This window comes from Melanotaenia boesemani, chromosome 12 (assembly GCF_017639745.1).
Source record: "Melanotaenia boesemani isolate fMelBoe1 chromosome 12, fMelBoe1.pri, whole genome shotgun sequence".
Classification (NCBI taxonomy): Eukaryota; Metazoa; Chordata; class Actinopteri; order Atheriniformes; family Melanotaeniidae; genus Melanotaenia; species Melanotaenia boesemani.
The window spans coordinates 14,634,656-14,646,854 of record NC_055693.1 but is presented as its reverse complement, the minus strand read 5'-3'; the positions used below and the strand labels follow the sequence as shown (position 1 = coordinate 14,646,854).

The 12,199-nt window shown below is 38.5% G+C and overlaps 2 protein-coding genes across 2 annotated transcripts; both read left to right on the top strand.

The window, feature by feature from the left end:
* Positions 1 to 311: 311 nt before the first annotated feature.
* On the top strand, positions 312 to 4,164 carry abhd13 (abhydrolase domain containing 13). Its single transcript, XM_042001942.1, has 2 exons — positions 312 to 513; positions 1,524 to 4,164. Exon 2 carries the CDS (start codon positions 1,558 to 1,560, stop codon positions 2,611 to 2,613), a length of 1,056 nt encoding a protein of 351 aa, XP_041857876.1. The 5' UTR covers positions 312 to 513; positions 1,524 to 1,557; the 3' UTR covers positions 2,614 to 4,164.
* Positions 4,165 to 5,803: 1,639 nt separating this feature from the next.
* On the top strand, positions 5,804 to 8,857 carry tnfsf13b (TNF superfamily member 13b). The gene is made up of 6 exons (XM_042001943.1): positions 5,804 to 6,305; positions 6,411 to 6,525; positions 7,176 to 7,232; positions 7,461 to 7,585; positions 7,837 to 7,987; positions 8,252 to 8,857. Exons 1-6 carry the CDS (start codon positions 6,084 to 6,086, stop codon positions 8,362 to 8,364), a joined length of 783 nt encoding a protein of 260 aa, XP_041857877.1. The 5' UTR covers positions 5,804 to 6,083; the 3' UTR covers positions 8,365 to 8,857.
* The last annotated feature ends 3,342 nt before the right edge of the window (positions 8,858 to 12,199 follow it).

Sequence of the window (12,199 nt, the reverse complement as noted above, 5' to 3'; positions counted from 1 at the left end):
ACCCGTAACTGGAATCTGCTACCCATTTTGTAAGTTTTCAAGATTATGTTCTTTCTAAGAGCAACATCTAGTGGGCAAAAATTGAATAGCACACATAAACTGACGTGGGTGACAGGGTAATTTTGTATGACATAGCTGTTTATAGTAATTCGTGTTTTATGTTGTGCATTATATATCAAGGCATATTTTCCATGGATATAAGTAACAGCTACGGCACTCTTTCGATGTATTTATTGCTAGTTCACATATAAATGGATGTCTATGATCCTCGGGTTTGTCGGAACTTATTTCCTTAGGCTGCGGAACTATACACGGAGGTAAAAAGCTGTTGCACTACTAATGCTAAACTGCTGTGTAGCTAGCCTTGCCGATTGTTGCTGTCAGGGAATTTCGTTTCTGCATTGGTTAAAACTTTTTAAACCAGTGCACAGCTGAATGAATGTGACTGTGCGGCGTATGTATCACCGTTTCGTAAAATCTATATGCGGTTGAGACGTTAAAAATGAGAGAAAGGTGAGTAGGGGGTTGCCAAGCTAACCATTTGGTGATTGCTAACTTTAAAAGCTAAACGTAACTGCGCTAGCAGTACTAGGCGAGACGCTGCGAGCAAAGGAAAGCTTAATGGCTTGCATCCTTGTAACTGAGCTAACTCTTTTCTAGCCAACGTTGACTTCTGTGGGGCTTGTTATACAGTTATGTAACAGTACAGTTTTATCTTGATTGATAGCTAGCTGTTACTGAGCAGAACAATACTCAGTGATGACAGGGTTAACGCTTGTTGTTAGTTCATGTTGGTCATTTACCTGTGAAACCTCACCCAGTCGTTTGTAGGGTTTCTTTTGATTAATTTATTATTATTATCATTGTATGTATTTACTTTTAATCAGACTAGCTGCAGCTGTCACCATCTTTTCCTTGTGGGTGGGGTCACGATTTTTTTTCTTTTCTGCTCGAGCAAGTTTGTAGCCACCAGTACTAAACAAGGGTGGTTTACTGTCATGTTCCCGGTATTCACTTGCCTACAGCTTATGACAGCAGTATTTCTTCTCATTTTTATTCATAAGTTACTATGTTAAGGGCACCACAAAAAAGGAAAGCATTACTACATTAATTGACCCTAAATCATATTAATTCACATTAGTCTCTATATCATTTCCTTGTTTGTAACTTATCTACAACCACAGTTTGAGAACCACTGGATTAGATAAAATTTTAATTTAAAATGTCATTTTTTTTCCCCCCACATGCTTTTGTTGAATATTACATCGTTCAATAATTAAGGATTCTTATTGTGAGCAATTCAAAAACACTGGGTTTTGAGCTGTTAGCTAACATAAATAATATCTTTATTATTTTCCAAGCAGCTAAGAAAATTCACTCAAGAATAATAAACACTTACATTAATTTAAACTATTGCCAGATAAATCTTACTAATATTCTGTATCATTTAGGTTTTTTGTGGGGTGATTTCTTTACAGATTATATAAAAATCCCTTCTCCTCTTTGGTTTTCTGTGTTTACAGAGCATCTGTTTTGTGACTCAGCTCTTGTGTAGCAATGGAGAAACCTTGGAGGCTGTGGGGGGCAATGGAGCGTTGTACCCTCACTCTAGTCTCCTGGTCCTGGGGTGCCTGTCGAGTCTCCCTCTTAGCCCTCATCCTCACCTTCCACCTATATGGAGGTTTTTTCCTCCTTGCTCTTATCCTAGCATCTGTGGCAGGTATTCTCTACAAATTTCAGGATGTTCTCCTCTACTTTCCTGACCAGCCGTCCTCCTCTCGCCTTTACGTTCCAATGCCAACGGGAATCCCACATGAGACTGTGTACATCCGCACCAAAGATGGGGTGAAGCTCAACCTCATTCTGCTTCGTTACACAGGAGGAGACACGCCTCCTGGAGTCACATCTGGCAATCAAAGCAGCCCTGCTTCCTCTGCTCCACCTACAATCCTTTATTTCCATGGTAATGCAGGTAATATTGGTCACAGGGTGCCAAACGCCCTACTGATGCTGGTCAATCTGAAAGCAAATGTGGTGCTGGTGGATTACCGTGGCTATGGAAAGAGCGAAGGAGAGCCCAGTGAGGATGGGCTGTACCTGGATGCTGAGGCCACATTAGACTACATAATGACTCGCCCTGATCTGGACAAGACAAAGGTTGTACTCTTTGGCCGCTCATTAGGAGGTGCTGTGGCAGTACGTCTGGCTTCAGTCAACCCTCACCGTGTCGCAGCCATTATTGTTGAAAACACCTTCCTCAGCATCCCCCACATGGCAGCAACTCTCTTCTCCTTCTTGCCCATGCGCTTGCTGCCCTTATGGTGCTATAGAAATCAGTTCCTGTCCTATCGACAGGTAGCGCAGTGCCGCATGCCTTCACTGTTTGTGTCAGGTCTCTCAGACCAGCTCATCCCACCAGTTATGATGAAACAACTGTATGAGCTCTCTCCTGCACGGACTAAACGCCTGGCTATCTTTCCAGAGGGCACGCACAATGACACATGGCAGTGTCAGGGCTACTTTGCTGCTTTGGAGCAGTTCATGAAAGACCTGTTGAAGAGCCATGCCCATGAGGAGAGTGCTCAGCCCTCTGCTAGTGTCACCATTATCTGATAAAACAGTCAGGACTGACTGTAACTATGGGCTGGATGGAGTGATTGATTGGAGGGACTTAATTAAGTTTCGGAAAGAATGTCATTTTGTTTTTTTAATTCTTTTGTTTTATTTTATTTCACTCTTTTTATCTTTCTGTAAATTTGATATGTTAAAATATTTTCACTATTTCAAGGTTTTAAGCGGTGGTAACACTGCTCTGGATTCTTTGGTGTTGCAGCGACGAATGCATGTATTTATGACCTTTTTGTGAATGAAGCCTGAGCATACGTGCCCACACCACAAGATGTCAGAGCTACAGAAGAAATTGCTGTTGAAATCACTTAAAATTAATCCGAGAATTTCTCATAGTGTCTTGACAACTTAAGACACTATGTAGTGTTTTAGTAAAATTTGGTTACCACAATAATCAAAATGACAAATATTAGCGTCTCATTTTGTAAATTAGAATAATATGTGGGACTATATTGTAAATATTTCTTAATACATTGCACTTTTCTGTTTTCTGGATTAACCAAGTTTTTGATTAGGTAGACTAACATCTCATGAGCAATACTCTGTAAAGGATTAGGATGTTTTATTTATTTTATTTTTTCTTTTCTTCCCTTTTGGCATCAAGGATCACTGTCATGCATGTGCAGCAGCTTGGCATATGATGACATTCTACTGATAAATATTTATGTTCACCCTAGAGAAGTTTGTCTTCTGCATTTTCATTGAAACATGTTTCATATTTGTATTCAGCTCACAGGGATGATGAGGTCACAGACAAAAAAAGATGACTTGTTTGACACTGCTTCTTAAAAAAAATAAATAAGAAATTATTTTCTGTCAAACTATGCCTGTGTCATTAAGATTAGGAGAAGCTACAAGCTGTTTTCCCTGGTATTGTTTCTTGCTGAAATAAAACTAGCACACAGGATACTAGTAATCTATGAAATGGATTTCAGTTGGGATAGAAACTTGGATGCTTGTAGTTTGGTGAAGCATTTCTTTGGTTTGTTATTCAGACAGGTTTGGGTTAATTCAGGTCTGTCCTAGTATATTGCTTTAATGCTACTATGTTTACTGAAAGAGATGTAATCCTCTTGGCCCTACTGGTAATTTGGAGATGCATTCACTAAATAAATCTTTTGCAGGTGATCAGGGATAAAATAAACGGATCTAATTCTGTCCAAGAAATATTTCCAAGTTGTATATAAGATGAAATCAGTCTGAGGCAGATGTGAAGATATAGTCGAATGAGAAGAAACTGTTGACTATTCCTGGCTACTGCAAAACAACAAGGAAGTGTAATCTGGCAAATTTCAGAAGGGGAATTAAACTGAATTTAGGATGAATTACTGGTCAGACTTTTTTTTTTTTTTTTTTTTCCCCCGAAAGAGAGGAAACCCAGTAGGGGATATCTAATGATCAGTACATCTTTACATTGACCATTTCTCTTTTTTTTTTAACCTGCACATACAATGTATGCAAGTGTGAGTTTTAAGTTAGCTGTCAAAAGTTTAAATGAACCTGTCCAGAACTAGGAATAAAGTGTTGGAATTTTTATTCTAATGTGATTATTTACTAGCTTTTATCATCACCCTTGTAATTGTTAATTGGAGGATTCTGTCTCCCATTGCTTCTGTGGCTTTACTCTCTTGGAGGGCTTTTAATGAACTAATTAACCTTTGTGCATGTCTTCCGTGAGTTGGAGCACAGCCTGACAATTAAAACACTATCATCTGCTCCTGCTTTCTAAATGCAGCAAACTGCACAGCAGTGGATTGAAAGCCATTTGAATCCATTTTAAAATATATCCTTAGCCATATTTAATTAAAAAAAAAAAAGAAAAGAAAGAAAATCGACAGCATCAAAAGACCAAATGTATGTGTGTCGTAAGTACAACTTGAAAACGGTCTAAAGGTCACTGAATGTAAGTGGTGGTCTTAAATGAACATGCTTTATAAAAGATTGTGCATTACTAGTCTTTTTTTCCCATTTGTGTGGCTTTTAACCTCTGGTTGCACTCAACAGTTTTGTAATATATGAAATCCATATGCTGAGTTAGTGCACAGAGTTCAGTCTGAATTCAGCCATGTGAATATACACTCGTTTCTTTTACCAGATTTCTTTTCTACACCTCTGCTATGGATCTGAATTGAATCATCTCTTTTTTTATGACTAGATTAGAACATGTAGTCTTTCACTAAGGTAATTGTTTTGTCTGCTGGCTTAAAAGAAATTTAATTGTTGAATTAAGAGTTATTTTAATCAGGCAAATGTGTTTTTAACATCCAACGAAACATTGATTAACAGAAAATAAATCAAACTGAATGTTTTTTTTTATATATACTTCCATAGGAAATGTATTTGCCAGTAGTGCAAATGCAACGCTGAACATATTTGTAAATGTTCTTGTTACTGTAAAGACATTGGAATGGACACTTGGCATAATTTGGGATTTACAAGTTGCTTTTGCAAGCGAGCATGTGATCATTTTGTGTCTTGACACACTTCTGTTATGAACTTGCAGTGTTGAAATTCTTCATTTACCATTAAAACTGGGCTTGACTTTGAGAAAACAGTGGTTGGATATTTGCTCAAAAGACATCTGAATGAGTCATTTTTATCATCTGTATGAACCACTCCGTTTGACGCCATTTTTAAATAGTTTCTTTTCTATTTTAAAACCCTGTGAACTTCTTTTGTAAGCGCACATTTTCACTTTCTATTTTCTGTACTGTAACATGCAATAAATTGATACATCAAAAAATCATTTTCTTTCGTGGTTTGTAGTTATTTTTTAGCTGTTGTAAAGTAAACAAGCATTTTCCTCAAAACAATTCAAGTAACTTGGCATCACTTCACCTTTTTAATTCTGGGAATTAAACTTTGTTTTGTCATGTTATGTTGCTGCTCAGTTGAAACAATTTTTGCACTTCCTTTTTTTCTAGTCTGTGTCAAATTCAGCTAAAAGAGGTGTTATAAATTATATCTATCTCTCCTCTTTTTATTTAACGTCACATTTACCTATTCCAGTAACAGACTGTTTCTCAACCCAACAGTGCGCTTATGGATTATTTGTTAGAATTTGGAGAAGTTGAGATGTGTTTGGTCATGATGAAGAGAGATGGCGTAGAGCGATTTATCGGGCTGCTGGTCAGGAAGGAAGCTGTGAGTGTGGTTAGACGAGCGGAACAGTAGAGGGGAAGCAGTTTTGTCCTTGTTTGTACTGTATTTGCACTGCGCTGTCCCTCAGACTATGCTGGATCAGGCGACTGAATGGCAGAAACGAGAGTTAGGGAAGTCAGTATTTCTTGGACAAAGGGATTAAGCTACAGTGAAACTAGAGACTCTTAAGAGAACTAACAGGAAAAACAACATTTTTCCACATTGTGTCAGAAGCGAGGCAGTTGACTAGTTCGGGCGTGGGACTGGTCATGCCACCAGCTGTGAGCTCTCTGGAGGTTTAATGATCCTCTGCAATGGCAGCTTTGGCAGGTGCAGAGGTGGGAACTGGACAAGGTGCAGGTGGAGGAAGGCTATCCTGGCCAGTTTTCCTGCTGACAATAGCTGCTATCACCTCCTCCTCTCTTTCGGCTTTATCCCTGTACCAGCTAGTGGCCCTCAGAGCTGAAGTAGAGGGACTCAAATCAGACATCCTCCGCAGAAGAGAAGAAGGGCAAGAGGTCAGAAACGGAGGTCAGGTAAGTAGACAGTAACTTTCAGGGATGCAGACGAAACAAATACCCTGTAAGACATGCATGTTAATGTACTTCATTGTTTTTCTGAGGACTGTCATGTCTGTACAGACTGAAAATATCAGCAGCGATAGAAGCAGCCAGGAGCCTCTGAACCAGCCTGGCTCTGAACATGCCTCTGCCCGAATGAGGAACAAGAGAATGGTGCCTGAAACACAGATGTTAGGTAAGGCAGGGGAAGATGAAGGCCAGTGTTCACTGACGGAATTAGTTGTGTTTTTACAAATCTATTGATTTGCTTAAAGATCCATTTCTGAACTTTGGCAGATTTTCTCAATCAGGTGCCTTTTAACAAAGACTAATTTGGCATATGGTTTTTTTTGAGTTGTGCTGAGCTTAATAATAGTATTGCAAATTAACTAAGTACATTAATTTTAACCTCTGTAACGAAGAACAAATTCACTGTACTTATATTTACAGGAGTACTGCCACGTTTTAGAGAGAAATATACTTTCTGCTCCACATTTATTCCATTTCTGTTACTTTTTGTCTTAAGATTACATCATGATTTCTGACATTGTTGTCAGTCTAACCAAACATTTCCTATCTTTTTCTCCACTGTCTTATGAAAAATGTCTAAAGCCAGTGTGTTTATATCCAGTTGCTAGCTTGTGAAGTGATGCCTTAAAGTAAAAAAAACAGCTTTGATGTGATACCTGAAAAAAAAAAAGTTGTGATGTTTCTCAGCCTTGCAACACTGCAGAGCAATGGCAGTTCCAGGAATGTGCTTAATGAGTATCTGCGGCAAAACGTGTTAAAAGTCAGAAACCAACCAATATGAGTAATGGAACATACTTCTGTTGTGTTTTGTCACAGTTTCCCAGTCCTGCCTGCAACTTTTGGCAAACAGTAGCAGAAAAACCTTCAGTAAAGGTACAGTGGGTCTGACATCACTGCCAAGCGACATTGCTTTATTTTTTTTTTACTTTTTATTTAGATTCTATGTAGTGCTCACTTGCTAAGGCTCTTTTTCTATTAGCTTACATTAAAAAAAAAACAATATTACAATTTTGTTTTCCACTGAAATTTATAGAAATATTTTTCATGTTCACCTTAAGTGCTCTTGAGTGATTTCTAATATGATGTTACATCTTTAATCAGAACTTCCCTCAGGCCTATACACAGGCATCCCTTGGCAGGCTGGGCTGAGAAGAGGCTCTGCCCTGGAGGCAATCGATGACCGCATCATAGTCAGAGAGGACGGCTTCTACTTTGTCTACAGTCAAGTAAGCCGTTTTGCTGTTATTTTATTGCTCTTCCACAGGGGGTTGCTGCTACTCTGTTTGCAAAGCTCCCGATTATTTCTCATCTCACATAGTGGCAGAAAAAAATAGCTGTGCACTGGTTAAGCATGCAGTTAGTTAACAGACCTTGAAGAAAGGTCAGATAAAGAAGACAAAATGCTAAATAAGCATGAAGTAGCAAAGGCTCTACCACCCATACCATACAAGTTTCATGGATGTTCTGATGTGTGCAGGTCTTTTACTTGGATCGTATCTTTACAATGGGCCATGTGGTGATCCGATGGAAGAGGTATGTTGTGGGAAACGAAGATCCAGATGTGCATCTGTTCCGTTGCATCCAGAACATGGACCCCGTGCATTCTTTTAACACCTGCTACACAGGAGGTGAGCCTTTGCTATTCTTTTCTTCCAGTGACGGCAACCTGTTCTAACATTGGCTATGACTGAGGTCAGGCTCTTGAGTGTGTGTGTGTGTGTGTGTGTGTGTGTGTGTGTGTGTGTGTGTGTGTGTGTGTGTGTGTGTGTGTGTGTGTGTGTGTGTGTGTGTGTGTGTGTGTATGTGTGTCAATAGTTGGTAAGGGTAAATGATTTTTGTGGCTGGAAATTTTTTCAACTTAAAATTCTTATGTACGTATTTGAATTTCCCAGGTATTGTGAAGCTGGAGGTGGGAGATTACTTGGAGCTTCTGATCCCCCGGTCTGTGGCCAACGTGTCCCTGGAAGGAGACGCCACCTTTCTGGGTGCTATAAAACTGGCTTAAAGTGTGTCACCTCACACTGCAGCAAAAGGAAATGCCATTGCAGGAAACAGGTTCCACAGCTGGAGGGGAGTAAACAGCAGAACAGTTCTGATGACCTTGCATGACTTTTAGTGTTTTGGTGAGAAAAGTATATCCTAACTTGTATAGTCTGACTCCACATTAAAAAGACAATGAAACAAGAGACTATAGCTTTACTATGTTCATATGTATGACTCATAAGGATGAAAATGTTGCTTAAACCATCAGAATCAACCATGTTTCCTTCATATAATCACAAACATGGCATTGCTTCAAAGAGATTTGCTGTTTATGTTAAATCTCTTACACTGTACAAATCACAAATGTAATCTCATATTCTGCAGCAACAATGCAGTATCACAGAAATATGCTGTCTTTACTCTGTATCTTTTACTGATGGTCATTTGAGCTAATTTCATCTTAAATGTCTAACTGGTGCAAAAATTCTGTGGCAATAAAGTAAAACTGCAAAACAGATTCTGTGCTTAGAGGGTTTCATTGTTAGCTACAAGAAGGAAAGCAGAGACATGAAGCTAAAGCTGAGCAGGAACAGTGAAATCAAACATAAGAGCATATTTTTAGCTGTAGGCAGGTGATGTCTGCACTTCTAAAGAATCTGATCAATGACTCTGTCATGCCTAAGAATCCTAGAGGAAAAAGTGAACCTCCTCACTGGGAAAAGCAGTTTTTTAATAATCTAGATGAAGTTATTAAGAGTTACAACTAGTGCTAGGCTTACCACACACTTAAACAAAAATGAATTAAAGCCAATCATGTTTATTAATCAAGGAATGTCTGTCATGAGTCTTCGCAGCTTCTGATCCAATCTTTTAGATTTTGGGGCTTGTTTCCTGTTTGGTAGGTGGAACATGTTTCCTATTGTTATAGAGAACAGCATCACAGGGGCATCGACATCATCTATAAACTCAGTGATTGTGAAGCATTTCAGGCCCCTGCTTCCAGTGACAATATTCTAGCTATAGTTAAAAATAAAGAAATAAAGAAATAAAATCGGTTCAACTGAAGAGTTTTCCCTGTGAAACAGTGTAAAATTGGAACATAACAGTTAATATTAAACTTATTGACTGCAACTTGCAAATCAGCCAATTGAATGATGGCAGAGGCTGATGTTTATCTAGTGTGTCCTGGTTGTTTTATATCGACTTTGCCCTGAAAGTGAAAAGTTTTACTAACATTTGTTATTTTTGTGCAAAATAAATCTTTTTGGCCATAAAAACACTGAAAGTCTTTAAGCTGGAAATGATCTAACATGCTTAAAAAAAAAGTTTTTTTTTTTTATTTATTATTAGTGCAATGTGAAAGATTGTAATAAAGGTGATTGGATCAATTTGAATGAGACGATTTGTGTTTGTCCAAAGACAGATTGATAAAGGGCTGAAATACTTTATACTAGTAACATATTGTAAAGTAAGTTATAAGTAAACAGTATTACCAGTATAAACCCAGGTAACTAAAGTGGATATGTAGCTGCTTTTTGGTCGTCATGGAAAAACTAAAAAACCACCAAAGCTTTTTAAATGTCTGAAAATCAAGATAAAAGTAAAAGCTGTTGTTTGAAACATTGACCCTTAAACCATCTTTTAAAGAAGTTTTTCAAACTGCTTTTAATGAATTAATGATACCTGCAAGGAAAAATGCATCATTCTTTAATGATTTTTAGATATTTAAAAACAAAGTTCAGTTGATTACACCTTTCAGACATCTAATTTTTTTTAATAGAATCTTACCTCATTAAATATACAACATATTTTAAATTAATGCTCTATTCTGCCTGCCAGATACTGCTTTCTTCACTGCAAATCACTTTCTCTCTCTCACCCACACACACACTTGTCCAGTCTTTCTTTTTGTCCATTAGGGCAAAGAGTCAGACAAAGCACAGTGGGTGGTCACTTTTTCATCAGGCATTTTGCCCCTAGTATCATGGCTTTGTTTGACAAGAACAGAAATCAAAAGAAAAGTAGGGAAGAAGAAGATTAAAACAGGCATCCGACTTGGTGATTTCAAATGGACTTAAAGGACAGCAGTTACTATTAGTAAAACAGAATAGAGACACTATAAAGCCAAAAAATGCATACAGGGAGCAGGCCAGGCTCGGGGATCCAAAGAAGTCAGAGAAGCTCTTTGATGAGCCGCCGTTCTGTTTACCAGAGCGGGCGGCTGAACAAACAGCAGTTGAGAAGAAGGAGGAGGAGGAGGGTATAAGAGAGGAGGGGCACAGAGCACAGACCTCTCCTATAAATGTGTCAAGCATGATGCTCCCCCTCCCTCTGGGCCAGAAATGTCTTTGTGTGGTGCCATAGCGACGACTCGTGTGTTTGCGGAAGCTGATGTCATTGTGGGCTCGGCTTTCAAAAGAGAAACCAGCATCTGACCGGAGAATCAGGAAATGAGACCTGCTGTGTACACATGCTGGCACTGTGTAGACTTCACACACCAGAGACGCTCACACTTCAAACAAAAACATAAGATTTACCAAACATCCATAAAAGGAAAACTTTGACACTTTGGCAGGAGATGACGAGACGATACTACTCACAAGATTTTATTTTCATGCCTAAAATTTGGTGTAACATGAATCTTCTGCTTCCCACTAGCTTAGTATAAACACCACCCACCACCAGGATCTTGTCATACAGAAAGAAAATATAAATGAAATGGTATGTTTCTGTTTCAAGTCTTTGTGCTAAAGGATGGCTTCTGGTTATGGCTTCTTGCTACCCAGATTTAAGAAGTTTAGATGCTTTTTAAAGTGTGAAAAAATAAGATTAGTAAGAAAAGAAACACGAGCATAAATAAAAATAGCAACCAGTTCTTAATTGTTCCACACTCTCAAGATTTTTACTTTTTCCAGTCAAAATAAGAAATGTTATGTTGTAAACATGCAGTTTCCAAGGAAGCATCAGTTTTAGTTTTATTAAAGCCTGTCATCTTCATTTTTTTAATTTTCAGGGTTCTATCAATAGATCTTAGCGTCTTGCTCCTTTCTGTACATTCAACTCCTCCCCCTCTCTCTCTGTTTGCTAGTTTTAGGACATGACTGATGACAGAAGCTAAAGGTGATCCTAAAGCTTCATTATAAGACCCAGCATGCTCAACAAATCACCACACAAACATACAAACACAAAGGTTTATGCTGTACATGCTCATTTGGTATATATGCAAACATTCACCTTCACTGCCCTTCAGAAATGTGCTGCATTTGCATTTGCACTGTACTTTAATATGCAACATGCTTGTTCCATGTACATACTTATGTAGTGTTTGGGGATTAGTTTGATCTGCTGCAGTCAGCCCAGAGGAATCAGGCTGATCCAGAGTTCTCCAGCTGCCCAGATTTCTCATTTATGTGAGGATTTGGTTCATCAACAAGCTGGATTGTGCCATACTCCAAAGTCTAAACGTCAAGCTCTGTGCTTGCCAAGTTTTTTTTTTATCTACTGAGTAGAGGTTTATTTGTTTATAACAGTATTACCATTTTCTCCCTTGAATTCATAAGATCTGCGTAAACATAATCTGATGTATAATTCATATGACTGCTTCTGTCAGGAAACAGAACATGATAAAACAGCAGGGGTGGGATTTGTACAGGAAAACTAAGGACATATTTTAAAGTCTTTTCAAGTTCATCTTGATTGAATTTGCTTTCTCTCTGGCATTGTTCTCAAGGATATGATCCTATCGCAGAATACTGGGAGGAAAAAAAATTACCTGCATGAGTGGATCAGGAGAGATTTTGGTTTGCCCCTCACCTCTCTCTTGTCTCTAAAACTCCTCTCTGCTTCAGGACGCAACC

Excerpts from the sequence above, each read along its gene's own strand:
- abhd13 (XM_042001942.1), top strand. The coding sequence starts at position 1,558 with ATGGAGAAACCTTGGAGGCTGTGGGGGGCAATGGAGCGTTGTACCCTC.
- tnfsf13b (XM_042001943.1), top strand. The coding sequence starts at position 6,084 with ATGGCAGCTTTGGCAGGTGCAGAGGTGGGAACTGGACAAGGTGCAGGT. Across the intron at positions 6,306-6,410 it reads AGGTCAGAAACGGAGGTCAG|ACTGAAAATATCAGCAGCGA; the intron begins GTAAGTAGACAG and ends ATGTCTGTACAG. Across the intron at positions 7,233-7,460 it reads CAGAAAAACCTTCAGTAAAG|AACTTCCCTCAGGCCTATAC; the intron begins GTACAGTGGGTC and ends ATCTTTAATCAG.